Source organism: Schistocerca piceifrons, chromosome 6, assembly GCF_021461385.2.
Source record: "Schistocerca piceifrons isolate TAMUIC-IGC-003096 chromosome 6, iqSchPice1.1, whole genome shotgun sequence".
Lineage (NCBI taxonomy): Eukaryota > Metazoa > Arthropoda > Insecta > Orthoptera > Acrididae > Schistocerca > Schistocerca piceifrons.
In genome coordinates this window covers 356,361,317-356,385,113 of record NC_060143.1, presented here as the reverse complement: position 1 = coordinate 356,385,113, position 23,797 = coordinate 356,361,317, and the positions used below count along the sequence as shown (strand labels likewise).

General features: G+C 39.5%; 1 protein-coding gene across 1 annotated transcript in view; it reads left to right on the top strand.

Annotated features, from left to right (window-relative positions):
- Positions 1-23,797, top strand: part of LOC124802858 — a 64,405-nt gene that overhangs the window by 20,946 nt on the left and 19,662 nt on the right. Inside the window, exons 2-4 of the mRNA XM_047263891.1 lie at positions 7,224-7,436; positions 8,801-8,920; positions 20,807-20,982. Coding sequence (XP_047119847.1) covers positions 7,224-7,436; positions 8,801-8,920; positions 20,807-20,982 — 509 coding nt within the window. The remainder of the gene's footprint in view (positions 1-7,223; positions 7,437-8,800; positions 8,921-20,806; positions 20,983-23,797) is intronic.

The window sequence follows — 23,797 nt, the reverse complement described above, 5'->3', positions numbered from 1 at the left end:
CTTATGTATAACAGGTGACTGGGTAACGCTTAATTCCCAGCTCCGGGTCGACAGGTAGGGTTCACATATACTCCCTGGTACAGCCCAGCCCCAGGGAGGGGTGATTTCCTGAGCTGCTACATTCCCAAATTACCGGTTGGTCCCTCTGTCAGGTGTTCCGGAGGTGTGACCTATGTGTGAACAATCACCTAAGGCGGGTGAGCCCCCCTCTGAGGAGAGCCCCCAGTTGGAAGGAGCATGCCATCGGAGACGTTGGCAATCATGGGGAATTTTCTCGCAATGACCCAGTCAGTCATCATCTTCGCAGTCCATGTCTACCAAACGTAAACTGAATGAAGCCGCTGATTCAAAGACACTCCCAATTGCACCGGAGTTTCTCATGGTTTCACGTACTGAAGACGATCAGTCCTTTGCAACGGTAAACTCCTTTCTCAGTCAGAAAGGTGTTGATGCAATTGCCAGCCCTGTGAAATCCTGCTCTTGTTTAAGCAATAGCACTTTGCACTTGGAGACTACTTCTGATTCTGAAGCACAACTGCTTGCCTCTTCACTTCTCCACAGCTGTCCTGTTCGTGTTTAGGCCAATAGAACTCTGAATTCTTCCTGCGGTGTTATTTACTCTAGGCTGCTTGATGGGCTGAGCGAGGCAGAAATCCAAACATACCTCTCTGATCAGGGTGTCATTACCGTCCATCAGGTGATTAAAAAGGTAGATGCATCCTTAGTGCCCACACACACACTTTTTCTCACCTTTGATAGTTATGCTTTCATCAAAGATCAAAGCAGTCTATGTAGTTATCACAGTCTGACAGTACAGTCCGAACCCGATGGGCTGCTACCAGTGTCATCGTTTCAACAACACTCGAATATCTTGTCGACACCCTGCCAAATGTAAAACCCATGGTAGGGATGTATACTAGGGTGATTGTCTACCTCCTCCTCCCCGCTTTATCAACAGCAATGGCGACCATGCCACTGCCTCTCGAGATTGTCCTATGTATCTCGACGAGCGGGCTGTCCAGGAAATCTGGGTGAGGGAAAAGGTACCTTACCCAGTCACTTGCAAATTATTGGCTAGTAGCAAACCAAACCAGTACTGTTCTTGCTACATCTAACTACATGAATTACATGGCCATGCAGACATTTGACCTTAAATTCAGCATTCTGGTTGTGAAATCACCCAGTGTCATGGTAGTAACGCCGTCTCCTCATTCAGCTGTGCAACGAGCCACCAAACATTCGTCTTGTGGAGTGAAGTCACCTGCTACACAACCTGCAGGCCAGAAAGGTCAGAAGGAATATTCCCGTGAAGACTTCCTACGTTCCTCAGTCAACAAACATCTGAGTCTTCCTCTGCCAGCCGGAAAGTCTCCAAGAAGTCAAAGGCAAATGGTCTTCTCCTTTGCTGACTCGGAGATCCTGTTTGACGGTATTGCCTGACTGACCTCCGTGTTACTGGTGCACATTGCCAACCATTTTTTCTGCCCTGAACTCATCAGACTGACAGAGGCAGAATGCCGACGCCTCTGTAGATCTCATGGAGCAGGATCCTCCAGCCTCGGCACTTTGTAGCAGTGAGTCTTTCAAGGCTGGCAATCAGTAGTCATGACACCCATTCATTTTCCCTCCTCCCCTATCCTTGTTATGACTCGCCTTCAATGGAATGTTTGTGGCCTTCAATCAAACAAAGAGGATTTATAGCTGCTCTTAGAATCACAGTGTCCGCTTGTTCTCTGCCTCCAGGAAATAAATTGTGTTCTCACAACCTCTTTGAGCTCTCGCATTTTTTCCGGTACATTCTGACCTCCCCACCGAGGCCGGCAGTCCATCTCATGGGGGAGTCATGCTGCTTGTACGGGATGACGCTCATAGTCAACCAATCTCCCTGACTACCTGCCTTGAAGTTGTTACATGGTTATGATGGAGTGCCTAGCAGAATATTAAAGTGCTGTGCCGCACATGGTAGCCCTGTATTTATCCATATTTCTAATTTTTCTTTTAGGAATGGTCAGTTCCCTGAACGATTAAAGTAGTCAGTAGTAAAGCCGCTTTATAAAAAGGGAGAAAGGGATGATGTAGGCAAGTTTAGACCTCTCTCTATGCCATCAGTGTTTGCTAAAGTTATTGAAAAGGCTGTGTATGTAAGGATAATTGATCATTTTATATCACACGATTTGCTAGCAAATGTACAGTTCGGCTTTAGAAGTTGTTTGATTGCTGAAAATGCTATATTCTCCTTTCTCTGTGAGGTACTGGATGGGTTCAACAAATGGTTTTGAACAGTAGCCACCACTGCTAACATTACCACACAAAAAGTTGAAAAAATCTGAGAGATGTCATGAACAAGTTCATTGGTTGATTTGACATAAGCTGATACTACTGTCATGTGACAGAGTAATTACAAGGGGTGAATGAAAAGTAATGCCTCCACCTTCATTAATAGGGTTTGGATGGGAATACTTTAATAAATCAAATGCAGAAGTAATCATTAGAATGTGATCTTTAATTACCAATATTCACTTTTCCACATAATCACCAGCCAATTGGATACATTTCTGCCAACGATGAAAAAGTTTTCTGAAACCATCATGGAAGAAGTCGACACACTGTTTCCGCAACCGCAGACTCACAGTTCTGTCAATGTCTTTATCAAAAGCATAATGATGTCCCCGCAGATCGTCTTTCATTATCGGGAACAGATGGAAGTCAGATAGTGCCAAATCTGGACTGTATGGAGGATGCTGTACGGTGGTGAGATTCAGTCTCTGGAGTTCTGCTGTGATGACACATGAAGTGTGTGGTTTGGCATTGTCATACTGCAGGAAAACATTTCTCTTTTCCTTGCAGACCCTTGTTTGCCGTTGTTTGAGTTCGCAACATTCTGACGTAACATGCTGAATTTATTGTCGTTCCACAGTCAAGGAAATCAACATGGGTAGCACTATCTGTGTCCCAGAAAATACTGTGGCCATGATTTTTCCAGCTGAGGGCTGCTTCTGGAATTTCTTTTTCTGGGGAGAGTCTTTGTGTCGATATTCCATAGACTGACGTTTTGTGTCCGGGTCGTAACAGTGTACCCACATTTCGCCTCCTGTCACAATTGAATGTAGAGAGGAGTCACCTTCATTCTTATAATGCAAGAGGAGTTCCTCGCAAATTTTAAGTCTGTGCGCTTTCATTTCAGGAGTCAGCATCCGAGTTACCCGTCGTACACAGATCTTCCGATAGTCAAGCAAAGCAATAATTTGATCCACACGTTCTTGTGAAATGCCAAATGTGCTTGCAATTTCTCTCTAAGTGATAAGTCGATCATCCGGAATCAATCTGTCGACATTTTGCTTGTGAAACTCAGTGGTTGCTGTCGTAGGATGTCCAACTCTTTCTTTGTCACGCAGGTCAGATGTTCCCGCCTCAACATCTTTAAACTTACTTGCCCAACAACACACAGTACTCACATCAACACTATCACCATAAACTGCTTTCACGGTGTGATGAATCTCCTTTGGGGTGACACCTTCTGCTGTCAAGAATTCAATGACTGCACGTTGCTTAAATTGCATTGACTGACCGTGTGCACAGAGTTCCATACTTTACAGTGTAACAACACAACCATTCAGTGCTAAGACTTCCTGCCAACTGGAGCTGTAGATGATGATGAAATGATAAGGACAACACAAACACCCAATCATCTCGAGGCAGGTGAAATTCCTTGACCCTGCCTGGAATCAAACCCGGAACCCTGTGGCTATGCAACAAGCTTGTACCTGCCACATACCTATGCTGCCAACTGTTGAAGAGTAGCGAAGGTAGAGGTGTTATTTTTCAGCCAATCCTCGTATTGCTAACTGTAATGAGAGTAAAAGATTCAAGTAAAAAGAGTTTCTTCTATTTTCAGACCTTAATTTTGTGGCTTCTTGTTTTCTAAAATATTTTAATAAATTCTAAACCCATATTTGATATCTTACGGTTGTTTGATGATGAATATCGCTTGCTCAAAACTCTGGCTTCATAAGCAGCCTAGCTACTGTTCCTGTGTTGACCTAATTCTTGAGTGTGGGGACTAGCTGTTTGCGTTGTCCTCTGTGTGTCTCTCTTGGCTGTAGAGATGCTCTTTTTGTAGGCATCAGTGCTGTGTGAGATACTACTCCTGCAGAAGGTCCAGACAACAAATTGTCGGCCTGTAGTAGACCTGGTGGCCCAGCCCATGAATGATGCACGTGTAAGATGTTTCACTAGTATGTACCCTCCCTCCCTCCGGGGGGCCTTTGCAGATAGTGCAGGGTGAATGAACAATTCACATGGTCCATTCACATTAATGTGACCACTGCCTAAGTTTGACATCAGTCTGCAATAACCACTGACAGACAGCAGGTAGCAGTACCAGGAGTGGAGGATGTATGAAGTGTGTCGAGTAGGGGGGGGGGGGGGGGACAAAACAATGCAGTCATTGTTGTAATGCTCAAATGGAGCAATTTATCTGACATCCAAATCGTATGATAAGTGGCTTTTGGGCCAAAGATGGAAGCATTTCCGAAATGGCTTAAGTTTGTAAATTGCTTGCTGCTGTGGTTAAAGTATACTGTGCATGGGAAAAGGGTGCTATCCAAAACTGATGCTGAGGCTACTTTGGTACACCTCAGGCTGTAGATGACGGGATGAACAACAGCTGCAGTGTGTGTGTGTGTGTGTGTGTGTGTGTGTGTGTGTGTGTGTGTGTGAATAGATGTGCAACTGTGGAGCAACTGACTGCACAGATGAACCAAGGGACTACCAACAGTGTCTCCTCAATAACTAGTCAGCAAACATTGCTGTGTATGGGCCTCTGCAGCGGGGCACCTGGTTCATCCATCCATGCTGACTGCTGTTCATTGGCGGCAAAGGCTGAAATTTGCACACCAATAACGCAACTGGACATTCACCAAGTGGCCTTTTCAGATGAATCACATATGGCTGTTAGTGTGTATGGCTCTGCAGTAATTGCCGTAAGGCTCCAGGCCAGAGGAGGGAGTGGTATGATCAGGGGAATATTTTTGTGGCCTTTTCATCATTCTGGGCGATGCAGTGGATCAATAAAATTGTGCACCTGTTCTTCAGACAATATCCACCCTATATGGTGTTTGTTTTTTTTTTTTGTCCTTGGCGCAATGGCACATACCAGCAAGACAATGCAATGTGTCACACAGCTAGGGCATTATAACAGCGTGATTTGAACAGCACCAGGATGATTTAACCACACTCCACTAGCCACCAAACTCCCCAGATTTAACCCCAGTCGAGAATTTCTGGGACCACTTTGATTGGGCTGTTCACGTCAGGGACCCTCAGCCGAGAAACCTAGCTTAGCTGGCCATGACAATGGAGTCAGCATGGCTCCACATCCCTGTCAGTATCTTCCAGAACCTCATTCACACTCTTCCTGCATGTGTGCACTGCAAAATGTGGTCATTCAGGCTTCTGACAGGTGGTAACATAAATGTGACCGGACTATCCATTAATGCCAATCTTCGCTTCTCTGAAATAAAGTGGCTCTTTTGTATACAAACCTTTCTTAAGATAGTCAGCATCTGCAGATTAAACCTTTTTTCTCAGTGTTCCTAAGCTGTTATCAGGCTGAAGTCTAAAAAAGAGCAGTGCCAGCCAGGGCCCTTTCCCTCAGTGGCACATAGGTTGACAATGCTTTAGTGGAGTCAGCCATAATAATAACGAGGATCTTTGTTTTGTTTACCAAACAATTAAAGTAATCATTCAGAAGACAGTCAGTAATCATAGATTACATGTCAATCATTAGTTTGAAATGTCACTTTCACTGTGATTAATGCACTACAAATTCATTGCTGCAATGAATATCTTGTTAACTTCTTTGATTATAATTCATGTTTTTTCAAATACATTGTGCATTTTGGGTTTCTGATAACCTGATACTAACATACACCCTATGTTCCCATCATCATCAGGGCGATGGCTGCCAACATTACCCTACTAATCGCTTTAGTAGCAACACTGCCCTTTCTCTAGATGCTTATCCTTCAAAGAAGTTGCACGGAAGCTTGTAAATTTAAATGTAAAATTCGAGTTTTACATATTTTTGCCAAAACCAACCCTATTGCCCAATAAACTAAATGCTTTTTAGTACTCCTATGTATGAGCCATTTACTTTATCTTACATTATTTGCAAACTGTAGCTGCCTTCATAAATCTTTTTCTGTCCACATAGTTGCTGTTCTGAAAATAAAAACGTGATTATTCTCAACCCTAGTCTGCTAAGGTTGTCTTGAGTGTGGAGAAGTAAGCATACTGATTCCTATCCAACAGTTGCCATCTACAATGAATATGCAAAAATCATTCAGCCACACTGAAGAAATATTTAATAATATATAAAAAAGTAGTCATGTATTATGTATGTACAGAAAGAGCAAGAGTTGAAAGGAACTTCTCTCGTATCATATTGTCGTGAAACAAACCTTTTCCTGATTTTACTTCCAGTCGATTCCTCCTCTTTCCTCCCAAACTCAGCAGAGGTGCTGCTATGGTGCTTGAGATATCACACCTCCAAGAGAGAAGCCCTAGAGTTGTTGCTGAGGGAGAAATTTCTTCAACTTTGAAGGCCTTGGATTGACCAAACTCGCCACTAAATCCTTTCTCTGAGGTGCAGATATCAGAGCACCATGGGGAGGCAGATAGAGTTTAGAAGAAAAGTGAAAAATTTGAGCTTTGTCAGTCTAAAAGACATGCCCAGGTGACTTAATTTGCACAGCACACTGTCTGTGTAATATATGGATTTAGATTTTAATCCTGGCCTAAAACATAGTTTTACTTTGTCACACATAATCAGCATAGCAAATACTCTGCCTAGAGTGAAACATTTTTCTCAGTATTTAGTTTCTTTCTTGTTTTGTGCAATCATTAAATTATGCCAACCAAGATATTTCATTACTGGACTTACGTATATTTGATATAGACTGACATTAAACTTATTTCGCTTTCTTTATCGGTGATGTATCATTATATCATTGTAAATGAAAGTTCCTTTCCAGTATGGGATAACACTTGGAACTTAAAGACAAAAATTTTGTGTATTCTTTTAGTACTCCTTAAATCAGAAACTGATTAGAGTGTTGTCTATGAAATATTTCAGACGAATTATAGGTATTAATTTTCAGTACTTAATACTAGTTTGAGCTTTCATCAGTGATTGATTTTATGCAATTTCTTTTTCTCACCAGATTTGAAAAAACTCATCAAATATGATGTTCAGCATTGTAAATGTGACAATTGGCATAGTGGACTCTGCACAACCTGTAGCAGTAGATCTGCCACACCAAATGAAAGGCCTCCACTCTCATCAGTGAACGGAACACAGCACCAGCCAAGAGGCGACAAACTGTCGGATGACAAAAAGCCTACCAAGACAGATGCATCATGCAGAGAATACACAGGTAGTTATAATTGGGCTTTGGTGTTGATAGAATTTTGGGAGCAGTGAGTTAATATGAATTTTGGTTCATAGTTTCGGAACATAATTTGTAAGGCGATGGTCTTGAATAAAATTTTCTAGGTTTTCGTGTGATGTCAGTTGTGAGTGATAAACTAGGCTTTTGCAATTTCATGCATAATTACCTGGAGCTGCTTGTCATAACCAATGTCTGGTGGTACACTGTTTAACCACAACTAAGTTGGATCTAACTTTATTTAGAAAATACTCTAGGAATGCCAAATTGCTAAGCAGCTTTGACTGTCTCTCACCACTATACAAATGGTAGTCCTGATGGAAGTCACCAAAGTCCTGTTAATACTCAGATCTGTTGTAACTAGAAAACCAAGGAAAAGAATTCTATTCTTGTAGGTAATTTTCTACTTTAATTACATAATGTGGACAATTGAGTTATGCAGTTGCCAAGTTGTAGATTTTCATAATGATTTAATTACACAGTCAGACAAACTGGGATCTCATATTTCTGCATACCATAAACAGCACAGTGAATTCCATGTTTGTGATAGATATTTAGGACTTCACTATTTGCTTTTCTAAGATCCTGATATGCCCAGTAAAGCAAAAGCTTCTAATTTCATCCCCTATGTGACCATCATGTTGGTTACTGTGCTGTGGCAGTTCATTCAACGAGATCATGGCCAACTTTTATACTAAAACGTAGTATCTGATAATTTCCTTGTTGAAAGCTGTTAAACACCCTCAAATGACTGCTTGACATGACTTTGTGCAGCCAAGCTCAAAAGGGAAAACTTCTGAAATTATGAAAGTTTTAGCACCTCCAAAAAAGTGTGACAAACAGTCAGAAACATTGGAAATCTCGTATTGTATACAACTTCTTTTTTTTTTAATAGAGTGGTGAGGGGAGGGAGGGTGGGGGAGAGAGAGAGAGAGAGAGAGAGAGAGAGAGAGAGAGAGAGAGAGAGAGAGTTGATAGTTTGAGAATTCAGATACGGTAAGCTGTATCGTGTAAATGGCTGTCTAGATCGTTCTTCAGTTTTTATGAGGTCTTAAATAAACTGGTTGGTGACTTTGTACCAGGTAGCTTGGCTTTCTGATTTAGAGAAAATGTATATTGTGGTATTCTCACCCATCTTTGTACACAATGAGAGAGCTGCACTTTCATTCTTCCTTAACTATACAGGTGTATTGCTTTTACACTTAGTAAAGTAACGTAAAAGTCAAAGTAATTGTGTTAAGCTTTGTATTATTCATTAGTGCACCTATTTAGAACATTAATTCTTACTTTGAAAATTTGTCACCTGATAATCAACAGATAACCAAATAAGTAATTTGTGTTGTGCTCATTAGTTACAGCTGAAATAAAAACTGGTTACCCAAAAAGCAATAAATTGAAGAAACCAGACAATGTAAAGTTTGAAAAGGAAAATAAAATTGAAATAGTAGAATACACAAAACCAGCACCATCTTGTAAGTATTGCAGAAAACTAATATGATGAAATAATATTACTAAGATATGACTCGCTTAGTGATACAGGTGCATCAGTGAATTTTTTTATTATCTCTTGGTTTAAAAAACATTCAGAAACTGAAGTTAATTGATTTTTAAATATGTATTTAACATGTGTGTTATTCTTTTAACTTTGTTAAAATCGTGCAGAGTGTATACAGTGTTTAAGTAGCAGGAGTAAGTACAGGGTGTTCCAGAATGAATATATAGATTTTAAGGCTTCACGCATTTATTATATTTGACTTACAATTATAAGTAATACATCAAATGAAGGAGCAACTCAAAAAGTTTTGTTTGTATGCCTGCATGCAAAGGAAAGTGTGTGGAATGACTAAGAGTTACTGAAGAACTTGTTGTACGAGTGAGGGTCTTTCACACACAGCCCCAAGAAATCAATTCAGAAGGCTAGTTGTGAATTAGCAATTCCAGTGACGTTTGTGTGGGCACTTTCAAGGAGATGCTTACAACCACATCCTTATCATTTCCAGTTTTTACAAGCTCTAAAGCCTACAGACTGTGGTTTACATGCCAACATTGCAAACGAAATGGTGCCGCATGATGATAAAGATTTTCTGGATTGTGCTGTCTTCAATGATAATACACATTACACCTAAGTGGAAATGCAAACACACATCATGTATGTATATGGGGGTCAACAGATCCCAACAAAATGGTACAATTGCAACAAGACTCCTCTAAATTGAATTGTTTTTGTGCCATATCTCGGTGGAAAGTTTATGGGTCTTTTCTTTTCAATGAAGGAACTGTAACTGGTGTTTCTTATCTTGATGTGCCAGAACTGTGGCTCTTTCCTCAGTTGGAAAACACTGAACCAGAGAACTTCATTTGGCAGGAAGATGGTGTGCTGACTCAGTGGCATAACTCAGTACATGATTGCGCTGAAGCTATGTGATTTTTAGCTTAGGTATTTCATAAATTATCATGTGTATATGTCTCTACTACCAGCTGATCTACCTGACATTAGTATCAGCATTGTTGCGTCAGTGACTCCACACTGGGAAGAACTCTCCTATTGACTCAAGGTGTGACACACACTGCTTGCTTTGAACATTTACAAGAAAACCTGTTCGAATTGCTCTTTCATTTGATATATTATTTATAATTGTAAGTTGAAAGTAACAAATGCTACAAAACCTTAAAACCTGTATATTCATTTTGAAAACCCCTGTCCTTGTAGTGGTGGTCATGTGAATCGTTTGCAGTACTTCATATACAAATAGCCAGCATTCTCTTGTTACAACTTTTTAAATTCTCATTATATGTAGTGTGTATGATGTGATGACAAAATAATGGAATCTGAATATGCTCTCAAATCAAAATATCAGTTATTTAAGTAAAATATCTATTTTTCAAATCTCATGGTTCAAACAATGTGATGGATTTCTCTCATAATGTTTAGCTACAGTAATGAGACAGTGATTTGAAAACATAAAGCATAACTGAGAACTTTTTGTACTTGACAGAAAAAAAGAAAAATAGTCAAACAATAGAAAGTTCAAAATGAAATAACAGCAATATCGAAAAAAAATAGATTTATACTCGCCATATAGATTAGATATTGAGTCACAAAGAGACCCATTAAAATCTCCTCCTGCAATACAAAATATATACACACACACACACACACACACACACACACACACACACACACACACACGGCCTGTGTGGATTGAAGCTTCAACTTCGATGAAAAGAAAATCAACAAAATTTTGTACTTTTCCTGGGTTTTTCCAAATTACTTCAAAGCTAACTGTTTAATCGAAAAAACCATGGTTACCAGGAATGTGAAGCATTAAATTCTGCAGTGATTATCAGAACTTTGCTATGTGGTTAAATTTTCATATAGAAACGTTACATAAGAAAACAGCAATTTTTCACACCTTTCGAAAAAAGCACATTTTGCCACTATAAAATGCGCAGCATCTGAGAATTGGCTAATCTGATGCAAAATTTTATAGGTGAAAAGTTGGAGAGCATCAATATGTGTTCTTAAAAAGTCGAAGAAAGAGGTAAAAAAGCTAGCTGTAAGTAAATATCAACATTATTCAATGAATTTTTCAAATATTCACTTTCCTTAACCCAAAAGTTTTAGAGATTAGTGGAATAATATTAGGCCTACACCAAGGACAAAATATTGGTTTACAAGGATAAATATGTTAGGTTTATTATTGTTTTATTAGTAATAAAGAAAATTGATTCAATTAACAATAAATTCAGTTATGTGCAATAATATAAAATTGTGTTAAAGTAATACTTTTAAAAAATTATTTTAACTTAGCTAAACAATCTTTTACTTTATGTACAATTTGTTTTTCTTTATTTTATGGTATTACTTCTTTGCATACTTGGAAGATGAGGGTCCAAGTAACATTAATTCTTAAATTTCTTCTGTATTCATGTCCTAGATGGGACCTCTTGTCCCTTCTTCCAAAATGTCATTATCAGTGTCACAACCATCAGTGTCAATAATAGGGATGTCAGTTGGAACATTGGTGCATGGTTGGTTTTTGGATGGTTTGCAAACGCTGGTACACTTAATGCTGTTTGTCCTGCAGGGACAACTTTGACGGCACCCTGTGTTGTGTGTGCAGTAAATGATGTTAAACAGTTCCACAGGTGCAACATTTGTAGTACTGGGAACTGGCAATAGGCCAAATTTTGAAGCCTTCCAGCCCCATTGCAATGGATCTAGTGGGTTATTTTTCTAAGCTTGCACCTGCAAATATGTCGTCAGGGGATGCTGTCAAGCAGCTGCTTCTATAGAAGACAAAGAGGTGAGGGTGACTGATGTCTTTGAGACAAGTTTTTAAAGATTTGATAGTGAAGCACTTTTAATGGCTTTGTTTCATCTTCAGAGTACATTGACCACTATGAACTTCTGACAAATCTCATAAAAGAGTAGCATTGGAATTGCTGAATGTCCCTGTTTCTTTCTGTAGGGCTTTTTTTTTTTTTTGTCTTAAATACATTGACGAGTTTGTTTTCCTTTGCCCAAAAATGAGGAAGTCATGACACAGCATATAGGAACAGAACATTATTTTTGATATTTAGACAAATTTAGGGGCTGTAGACTATGTTGCCTTGTCTGTCCTTTTCTGGATTCAATAAAAAAATGTTGGGTGAAAATGGGGCTGAAGCAGTAGAGTATCAGTATCCTTAGCTCCTTATTTAGTATTGATCACTTTCCAGTTGTGTTAGCAACAAGAAAGTGAGTCCTGTTTATTTTGTTCATTTGACAGAAACAAATCTTTTGCCATGGTTACTGATGTTGTTTCATTAAACATGACAGTTGATGCTGTTGTTTTGGTGGCTCTGTGCAACTGTTCAGCTGATTTCATGCTCCTATCACTTAATACATTAGGGTAACCATCAAACACAATTATAGCCTTTTTGCCATACTAATTGTGGATGTAATTATGGAAGAAAATACACTAGACTCTCGCTTATCTTGTCATTCCTTGCACATGTGGGTGCTGGATTAGCAGACAAGCAAGATTATTGTGTGTGTCTGAAATTTATTTAAAAAATGTAAGGGATATACTCCATTAAATTATGATTGTGGAGCCACATAAATTCCACACCCAGAGGGGCTCACCACTCTTTGGTGAGCTTGTGCTTGGCTACCACGGGGCCCCAGCCTTTGTAGCACCTTTTTGCTTTCTGTGCTGCATGTCTATCCTCTGGTTATTCTTTTTCAGTACCCTTGGGGAACATGTCTGGTATTTTTTTGGGAATGTATTCTGAAGTTTCAGTAGCCTGACACCTGAACAGCCCTTCCACTGTTTTTTCATTTTTCCTTTCATCATTCTCCATCTTCTATCCTCCCTCCCCTTCAGCGTTTGAGTGTCCTCTGTTACTCCTTCCCCCTTGTGCGCTCATAAAGGCCAGCCCATGTGTCTTGATATGTAAAAGGTGCCTGCGTAATGTGTAATTCCTAGCCCCGAGTTAACAGGTAGGGTTCCCATGTACATACTTGGTACAGGCTAGGTCTAGGGAGGGGTGATTGCCTGAGCTTTTACCTTCCCAAATTGCCAATTGCTCCCTCTGTCAGGAGTTCAGGAGGTGTGAACAATCACCTAAGACGGGTGAGCCCCCCTCTGAGGGGGACAATCAATTGGAAGGAGCATGCTGTCGGTAATGCTGGAAATCGTGGGGATCTTTTCACAAAGAGCCAATCACCATCTCAGTCTATATGTACTAAACATAAACGGAATGAAGCGAAATCCAAGACTCTCCCAGCTGCAACTTGGTTCCTTGCGGTATCACATACTGGAGGAGGTCAGTCCTATGGTTTATTATTAAGCAAGGTGTTGACGCAATTGCAGGCTCTGTGAAATCCTGCTCTAATTTATGTAATGACACTTTGGTTTTGGAGACTAATGTGATTTTCAAGCCCAACAACTGCTTGCTGTTTCACTCCTCCACAGCTATCCTGTTTGTGTTGAGCCCCATAGAATTCTGAATTCTTCTTGTGTTGTTCTTTACACTAGGTTGCTCAGTGGGCTGACCGAGGCAGATATGCTATATTCGTCGCACAGTGTTATTTACACAAGGCTGCTCGGTGTTCTTACTGAGGGAGAAATCCATACTTACCTCTCTGATCAGTGTGTCACTGCAGTCCAGTGGGTAATACGAAAGGTTTATGCAATCAAAAAGTGCCTACTTGAACTCTTTTTCTCATGTTTGATAGAGTAGTGCTTTCATCAAAGACCAAAGTGTGCTATGAAGTCGTCATGGTTGCTCCATACATTCCAAATTCGATGCGCTGCTACCAGTATCAATGTTACAACCACACTTGAATTTCCTGTTGACATACGGCCAAATGTGTTACCTGTGGTAGAGATGATCACGAGGGCACTTGCATGCCACTTCCTCTCCACTGTATCAATTGCAATGGTGGCCATGCAGCATCATCCCAAAAATGTCTCGTGTTCCTGATGAGTGGGCCAGCCAGGAGATCCGGGTGAAGGAAAAAGTATCTTATCGCTCACAAGTTGTTAGCTAGTGGAAAGCCCGGTGTTTTACAATTGTAAAACACTAACAGTATTGTTCATTTTACAGCTCTCGCCACAAAGGACAGGGTCATGCAGATGTGCGACCTCAAATTTAGCACCACAGTCATAAAATCACCCAGTGTCACAGCAGCATCCCTGTCTCCTTCGTCTCCAGCTGTGCAACAAGCCACCAAGTCTTTGCCTCCAGCGGCGAAATAACTGCTACACAACTGGCAGGAAGAAAGATCAGGAGTAATGCTCCTGTGAAGACTTTTCTCTGGCTAACAAGCATCTGAGTCTTCATCTGCCAGTTGCAAAGGCTCTAAGAAATCAAACAAAGGCAAACGGTCTTCTCCTTCTCCAACTTGGAGTCCTCATTAGCGGTGTCACCATGTGATACCCTCACCCAGCCAACCGTTTCACTGGTGCGCACACTCCTCCATTTTTCTGTCCTGCAATCTGCAGGCCAACCCTGTGAGAATGCTGATGATACCTCTGTAGAACTCGTGGAACAGGATCTTCCAGCCTCTGTGCCTTGTAACCATGAGTCTTTGAAGGCTGGCACTCGGCAGCTGCCGAGGTAACTTCTCTTCATTTGGTCCATCCTCCCTAATCCCTGTTATGACTCTTCTCTATTGGAACATTTGTGGCATTAGACCAAACAAAGAGGAATTACGGCTGCTCTTGGAACAACAGTGTCCACTTTTTTTCTGCCTCCAAGAAACAAAATTGCATCCTTGCGAACACTCTGTCTCTGGCAGAGTCACGCTGATCACCCGGGATAACGTTCATAGGCAACCAATCTCACTGAACACTCGGCCGCAAGCTGTTGCAGTCCGCATTATCCTTCCCCGCTTCGCCTTTTCTCTTTGCCATGTCTACGTCCCTCTGTCATTCGGTGTCACCAGGGCAGACTTCCTCCAGTTTATTGATCAACTCCCTCACCCCTTTTTGCTGCTTGGTGACTTTAATGGACACCATCCCCTTTGGGGATCTTTTAGAACCTGTCAGAGGTGCCCTCTTGGCTGACCTTCTCAGTCATCTCTACCTCATGTGTCTCAACACTGGAGCACCCATGTTCCTTTCAGACTCCATGCACACCTATTACCATTTGCACCTCTGGTTGTGCACTGCCCAGCTTGCCCGTTGTCTCAAGCGGTCTTTTCTCTCTGACACATACTCGAGCGACCATTTCCTGTGTGCTATCTTTTTGCTGACTTCCACCACATCTTCATGTAGACCCAATTGGCAGCTTTCTAAGGTTGACTGGACGCTTTCTTCCTCTCTGGTGTCCTTCGGTGAACAACATTTCTCCAGTCGTTATGACCAGTTAGAGTACCTCCCGAACCTTATCCTTACTGCCACAGAAAATTCCATACCTCGTATTTCATTTTTACTGTGCCGTGTCCCGATACCCTGGTGGACTGAGGCATGCCGCGATGGGGTTCACTCGATGTGCTCTCTGCGTTTTTAACAGTTAACCTGCGATGACTAATTGTATTCATTATAAACAGTTGTGTGTGCAGCGTCGCTGCACTCTTCGCGATGGCAAAAAAGCTAACTAGATTTCATTTATTAGATCTTTCCTACTCCATCACAGGCATTTTTACCATGGCAAGATGCTAAAAAGTGCCATCAGCCTCCAACCCAAAGTCTACTTTGTGGTTGCACAGATTTGAAAAATTCTTTTTGGTCTTATACTGACTACCACTTCCATCTGAAAAGTATATCAGCTTTTTAACCTTGGGAAAATTTTCTTTTATGTAATTTATTACATACTTTTGAAACACATGTACAGCCAAAGTGTTGTGCTCAAAGTAGTCGCTTACAATGCAAATTGAAGAACTGCAAACTTTATCTTTTTCATTTTTAAAGCAGAGAATAAATGGAGATGCACTGTTGCTTGGTAATTGACCCAGTGGTACCCTTGTATTGCATCCTGAATCACAAATGTAAAATTTTCTGCAAAATCAGCTAGCGCTATGCATTCAGTTTCATGAAGTTGTACTTTTTTGTCCCTCAGAAACTTACTTTGGATTTTAGAAACACAATAGTGACCAATTAAAGATTCCAAGTACTCTTCCTGAGATGTAACCACTGTCATCATTTCTGCCCTTTCAGTGTCACTGTTTGAAAGTAATATTGGCTGGCATTTCCTCATCAAATTCGTGAAAAAATTTAATAACTGTTTTCTTATCAGGGCATTTATTACACAGACTAATCATGCAGTCATAACTGTTAGTGTCACAGACCATTAAATCTAGTAACTCTTTGTAGTTAAGATCAATGAGTTTTGCACCTGCAATCATCAGTTTGACTTTTGATGTTTGATGATGTAAACAAACACATATGGAGTGTGTCCCTGAGGAGCCAGCCAAAATACACCACTTAGGGTGGAGGTCACAAAATTTTGACCTTTCAGTTTTGCATTCAGGATGAGAATTTTTGGAAGCTACATAAAGTTCATTTAAATTTGACAGCACTAGTCGTTTCTGCTTTGTTACTTTAACTCCATTTGTAACAATCTTTTGCTATCTTTGCAACCTGGGCACATTCTACTTTTTTCATCATCTTAAAAAAAAAAACTACTGAGATTTCCCTAAATCGCTCCAGGCAAATGCCGGGATGGTTCCTTTGAAAGGGCACGGCTGACTTCCCCGCCCTTCCCTAGTCCGATGAGACTGATGACCTCACTGTCTGGTCTCCTACCCCAAACAACCCAACTCGCTCAAAAAACTACTAGATCTTTTTAATTGTTTCATCACTTATACCTACTCCTTTCTTCTTTCCTAAAACTGGAAGCACGCCTTGCCCTTGCTAATTTTCAGGTTAGTTTAACCAAACGATGAGAAACGTTGAATTCATTAACTTTTTTTCTCTTGACCATGAGTCAGGGAGCAAACTTAAATTAAAAATTAAATGTTCACTGACATCTAAAGAAGAAAAAGTTAAAATTTTCTCTATTAAGCTCAAATATTCAGTGTCAGATAATGCAGGATGTAGGTTTTCTTCTTCTTTAGAAATAATGTTGGTATCTGTATTATTAACCCTTTGTTGCCTGACGGTACTTAAAAGTACCAGTAAGTTTTGACTCTCATTATTTTCTCGTGGTGCAGTTTCGTGATCTGGGAGCCTGTTCGTACGTAACAGTAACTCTGCTCTACTGTTTCATAGATGTTATTGTGCAATACATAGACCTCTCTGGCGGTCCGAGCTAGAAATTGTTTTTCGCGCGCTGCTGTGAAAACAGAAGATTGTATGTGCTTGTTTCCATGCTGTTGCCTGAATTTGTGCGCAATTTATTGAAACTTCCGTTGAGTTTTCTATTGTACGCACTTAGCTTCTTTGTTTTTTTATAATAGTTTGTAGCATTACGTTACAAGTGAATGAGATAAAGTGGAAAATATAAGGCGGACTTATTAGTACCGTCAGGTTGTGCAGACACTGGACTCGCATTCGGGAGGAGGACGGTTCAATCCAGCGTCCGGCCGTCCTGATTTAGGTTTTCCGTGATTTCCCTAAATCACTCCAGGCAAATGCTGGGATGGTTCCTCTGAGAGGGCACGGCCGACTTCCTTCCCCATCTTTCCCTAATCCGATGAGACCGATGACCACGCTGTCTGGTCTCCTTCCCCAAACCAACCAACCCACCATCAGGTTCTGCGAACACTTTATTGTAGCAACAATGCGTTACCTCTCACTAGTTGTTCTGTCCACTTTTTCTCACACAGAAATCGGTAAATACATTTGCCTGTGGAACAATTAGTACAAACAGGAAAGGTTTGCCAGGGAATTTACCTAAAGAAAAATGTCTAAATCAAATCACAGAGAGTCATCTTCAGACCTAACAGTATTTCAATGGAAGGAAAATAAAGTAGTGTATTTTGCGTCAAACTTCCATGGCACTGAACAGAGCGTAGTGACAAGAAAACAGAAAGATGGAACTAGTATGACTATACCATGTCCAGTTATTGTATGTGATTACAATAAAAACATGGGTGGTGTGGATCATGCAGACAGATTACGTTGAACTTGTGGTCTTGACAGGCGATCAAAGAAATGGTGGCACCGTCTCTTCTGGTGAGCAATACAAATTGCTTTTGTTAATGCTTACGTCATTTTCAGTGATCTACATGGGGCACTGCCACTGCTGGAATTCAGGCGTGCTGTGGCACTAGGGCTAATGAATGAATATGAAGTGCCAAATCTCAGAAAGAGAAACTCTGGTAAAGATGAAATAACTCTCCCAAAGAGAAGGAAGGATAACTTTTCTGTTCCGAAGGATGTACGTCTTGGAAACCGAGGAAATCATTTTGTAGTGTTCCGTTGTAAAAGAGGACGATGCGAAATGTGTGCGAAAAATAAAATTCAGCCGAGACCACATTCACAATGTAGTACATGTAAAGTGTATTTGTGCTGCAATGAGAAAAAGAACTGTTTCATACAATTTCATGAGGTATCACTAAATATGTGATATGTATATACTGTCAAAAATGTATAGCTAAGTTACTATGTATTTTGAAGTTGCTCTAGAATAAATTTATGCGAAATTAAAAAAAAAATTCAGAAATATCATATTTCTCTTAACTAATTTTCTAATGTAAAAATATTTAATATTTATGTGGAATAAAGTACAAGTTACAAAAATTGGAGCATTTTTCTGCGCATGTTGTGATTCTGTCCGTGGAGTCTGACGGTACTTCTGAGTACCAGGAGAGAAAAGAGTTGTGAAAAATAAAATAAAATTTTACAAAAAATCCTACCGTCATTTCAGGCCACAATAGTATAAATTCTGCAAAGAAAATGTTAAAAAGTAAATATTTTCTTATGTCAGGAAACAAAGGGTTAAAGCACGATTCCAAGTCTTTTCCAAAATCAGCATTGGCCGTATTTTGTTGTTTTATTGTCAGCAAAATCGATTTTCGGTCGCTTAGTGACCATCCTCAGTGCTGTAATATACAATTAAAATTGGTAGGCACTGGTATCAAGCTATAACCACAAGCTTAGAGTGATCACATAAACATGTTTAAGTTTATGTGGTCGCTCTAAGCTTGTGGTGATAGCTTGATACCAGTGCCTACCAATTTTAATTGTTTATTACAGCGCTGAGGATGGTCACTAAGTGACCGAAAATCGATTTTGCTGACAATAAAACAACAAAATACGGCCAATGCTGATTTTTCTTCCAATAATTTACTTCTTTATTGACAATAAACGTAAACAGGCATTTTTATTACCATAGAACAAAAGTAAAAGCTCCTATTGTTTAATATTGCATTATTAACAATAAATAAACTAAATGAATATTGGATGATAGTGTTATTTAAATATATGTCACAATTAAATTTTATTACAGTGGAACAATATACCATTTAAATAGGCAACAGCCATAAGATCAGTTGTAGAGTAATGTGAATTATCTCCTCATTTTCAAAAATTCATATCTTTGTTCACAGTCAGATATCAATGTTGAAATTTTTACAGTATGTCGCTAACATATAGGTGTACAAACTGTGCAAAAATCATATGGTTATATTCAGTCCCATCTGAGATAACTAACCCCAAAATTTACAAAAAATGAAAATTTTCAAATTTCAAAAATTCATAAAAAATTAAGGAGACATTTGTAAGTGTTCTTGTTCTATGTGACGCTAGTAGTGTATGATATATAGCTATAGGAAAAAAAATACTCTCATAAATCACGCCTTGTTTGTTATTTTTGGGCCTAAAAAGTTGATTTTTGAAAATTTGGATACCAAACTTTGGAGGTCATTTTGACTGGTTATTTTTTGGGTATTTTGTATAATAGACAATGTTGTAGAGGACACTTTTCTAAAAACAATCATGTCAATTGCAATGTTGTAACTTCACCTAGTGCAGAGATATTCAAATTTTCGCTAATGCCTCCAGACTGAAAAATCATCGCACGCCTACAAATAAAAATGGCCACCATTCAGTAAAGGTGCAAGATAAATTATTTTAAAAAACTGTTTTGAACTTCTCAAATATAGGGCAATCACATATAAAAAATTAAAATATTTAAAAATGGTCAAGCAACCATCACTGGACCACTTCATATGGATTGACCCACCAATATGCTGTCAGTTGTGTTTCATGACAGTCATATAAGAAACATTGCCCAGTTGATACACATGTAAAAACGCTGAAACTCAACTTCAAAACTTCTCTTTATTGAAGCATGTGAATAAAGGAAAGGCCTTTGCCTCACCCACACATGTGCTCAGTCGGAGAGGTACAGCATGTTTGGACATTTGCTTCACAGTTATTGCTGAGTGATTAAGACAGAATACATCTAAGGCAAAATTCAGTGGAGCCATTGTGGCAGTGATGAAGAATTTACTGAGATTTGACCTGCCACTGACTGACCATAGGTGCCTTCATTTCTGTGTTCTGATTAAGAATTATCTGGATAAACACGGAGAAGAATTAAACCTCAAAAGCTGACCTACCTTGTGCAGCACTTTGTATTTGTGTTCATAGTTTAATTATAATAATATTGGCTGAAATTGAACAGAGTGAGCATGTTCTGATGCTCTTTCTCTCTCCTCTCTTTTCTACCTTCTCTCTTCCTGACCCCTTTTCTTGTAGTGTTACATGATACCTTGAGAACGCGCTATGTTGGCAAACTGGGTGCTGTGTGACAGTATTACTCTGTAGTTCATTTTGCTGTCAGTCAGTCTAACAGTGTAACAGAGAACAGTTATAATCAAACATCTTATTTTTGGCCTATTTGAAATGTAAAATGACTATCTAAAATTTGCAGTAGGCTGTTTTGTGAGTAATATTTTTTTGAAAATTCAACATGAACAGTCATCAAACCATGGCAACTTCAACGGGGTTCGATGCCATCACGCAGTGATCCTGTCTCCCTCTACCACAAGTACCAGACATATTGGCGCCAACAGAAAGTTCCTGGAGAGGATAGTCGTGCTGAGTTACGTTGGAGAGTACGTGAAAAAATGATAGGACAGGATCCACATCCTCGGGTATGCAACAGTTTTGGAGTATGTTACATTCATATTAAATTGAACCGAATCAAATTTTCAGAGTTTAAAAACAAAAATGAAAAGAGAGAGAGCAAAGTTAAGTGCTGCTGCTACAATAATTCTTGGTTTTCTTGTGTTAAATTTGTATTTTGTCGATCAATTGCTTGTTATTTTCACTACCCTTTTTTAAATTCTCTTTCCATTTTTTTTCTTTTGTAGTGTGATTTCCTTCTTTCATTCCCTTGAAGGAAAACATAGTGTTCGTGACAATTGATATGGAGCAGTTTGATTGAAAATAAAATGGCTTTGAAAATAGCCTGTGATTGGCAATATTCGTGAGAGGTTTTGCATGCTGTATCTGTAATATTTGATAAACAGCATATCTTTCCTTAGTGCAATCAACAGAGCTGTGAAAACTTGTGATCAGAGAAGGTGGAATGCATAGATAATACATTCCTTTAAAATTTCTAAAATCTTTGGTGGAAGTGACAACGAAACTATTATTCAGATTGGTTCGTGTAGAATCTGTGTCTTAGAGATACCATCAGTCAGAAAAATATCATGCTCACACTCTGATATAACAAGGGCAGATAAGTGAGAAAACTACTGCACAGTCATCTTAAATGTTTCACACATCCAAATTACTGATGAGCATAGTACAAAAAATAGTGTAAAACAAAACTGAGGAACTGGTACATGATGATCAGTTTGGCTTTAGAAAAGGTACAGACATCATAGAGGTGGTTCTGATGTGCTTAATGATGGAAGCAAGACTAAAAAAAAGTCGAGACAAGTCCATAGAATTTGCAGATCTAGAAAAAGCACTGATCAGCATGAAATGGTGCAAGATATTCAAAAAATTATCTTGAAAGTATGTGTAAGTTATAGGGAAATGTGGATAATATACAGTATTCACAAGAATGCAGAGGGAACAGTAAGAGTGTAAGATAGGAATGCACTCTTTTCCCCTTCAATCTATACATCGAAGAAGTAATGATGGAAATAATAGGAGGTTAAAGAGTGGGATTAAAATTCAGGATGGAAGGACATCAGTGATAAGATTTGGTGATGGCATTGCAATCTTCAATGAAAGCAGTGAAGAAGTGCAGGACCTGTTGAATGGAATGAACAGTCCTAGGAGTGCAGAAAATGGATTGAGAGGGAACTGATGAAAGATGAAAATAATGAGCATTAGCAGAAATGAGATTAGCAATAAACCTATCAAAACTGGTGACCACAATATAGATAAAGTTAAGGAATAATGCTACGTTGGAACCAAAATAGCACATGATGGACAAAGCAAGGATGACATAGAAACAGACTAGCACAGGCAAAGAGGACATTCCTGGCAAAAGAGGTCTACTAGCGTCAAACAAGACCCTTAATTTGAGGAAGAAATTAATGAGAATGTACATTCGGAGCACAGCACTATATGGCGATGAATCATGAATTGTGGAGGAACCAGAAAAGAACAGAATCACAGCATTTGAGATGTGTTGGAATAGAAAGATGTTTAAAGTTAGATGGACTGATAAGAAATGAGGAGGCTCTCCACAGAATTGGCAAGGAAAGAAATATTTGGAAAATCCTGACAAGGAGGGACAGGATGATATGACACATCGTAAGACATCAGAGATTAACCTCTGTAGTAAAAGAGGGAGCTGTCGAGGGTAAAAAACTGTAAGGGATGACAGAGATTGGAATATATTTGTTAGATAATTGAGGATTTTGGGTGCTGGTACTACTGAGAGGGAGAGTTTGAAACAATAGAGGAATTTGTGCTGCTGGGCTGCATCAATCCAGACAGAAGACTGATGACTGAAAAAAAAAATCAACTGGAAGATATCTCAAGAAATTTATTATTGAGGCAAAGCAAAAGATAATAACTTAGGCAGTATTTGAAAGTCAGCCTACCAGTATACATTTTCCTAGATTTTTACGGGATCATAAAGGGTCCAAACTATTTATTTTCATTTTGATGCTTGTAATGTGGCAAATAGCAAATTGGGCTTCATGAAAAATATAAGCTACAGATTTTAACAGGACACTTAAAACACATTAAAATGTATTTCATTAAAAAGAGATCACCAGACAAAAATCTGACACACTGTCATAGTGAAATGGGTGATGGGGAGCACTTAATCACCACTAAGTTTGACACATTGTCACCATTCTAAATTCAGAAGTGACTTCAGGGACTAGTCCAGTCACTAAAATCTATAACATTAAATTCTGTACAATACAGCATTGCCAGTTGAGACACACATCACAGTAGGTTACCAACTTACAGAAGGTGAAAGAATTTGGGGGACACTATTTCAGACGATTCACACAACGTCCTGAATAACATTGAAGATCTGATAACCAGAAGTGACCAATGCACTCTGACGCAGTTAAACTATGGGAGTAGTGAACTGATAAAGGTGGTGGTAATAAAGTGTGTAACAACATGAAATGAGCCAATGCCGTAGGGATCAAGTTTTTGAGCAAATTGTTGCCAGAGGGACAATGCTTTCGGTATGGGTGAAAATATGCTCTTCAGAGATGAAAAGCAACCATTCTTTGTCATTGTATCCTATTCTGTTCCTTCCCTTGCAGGTAGTGTTCAAAAGGAAGTGGTGGTAATCTTGAATTTCAGTGAGTACTCCTTATGTGAAACCACCTTTGAGAGAGAAGTGAAACGGGAGAGGGGGAAAGAGGTGCCTGGAAGAAGGAAGCTAAATGTGTTCAAATCTGTCTTTGTCATACAGTGCCCAATCTGAAGCATCTGTACCAAAGTTGTATCGCTTAAAAAACTGTCTATCCTTCAGTGGAA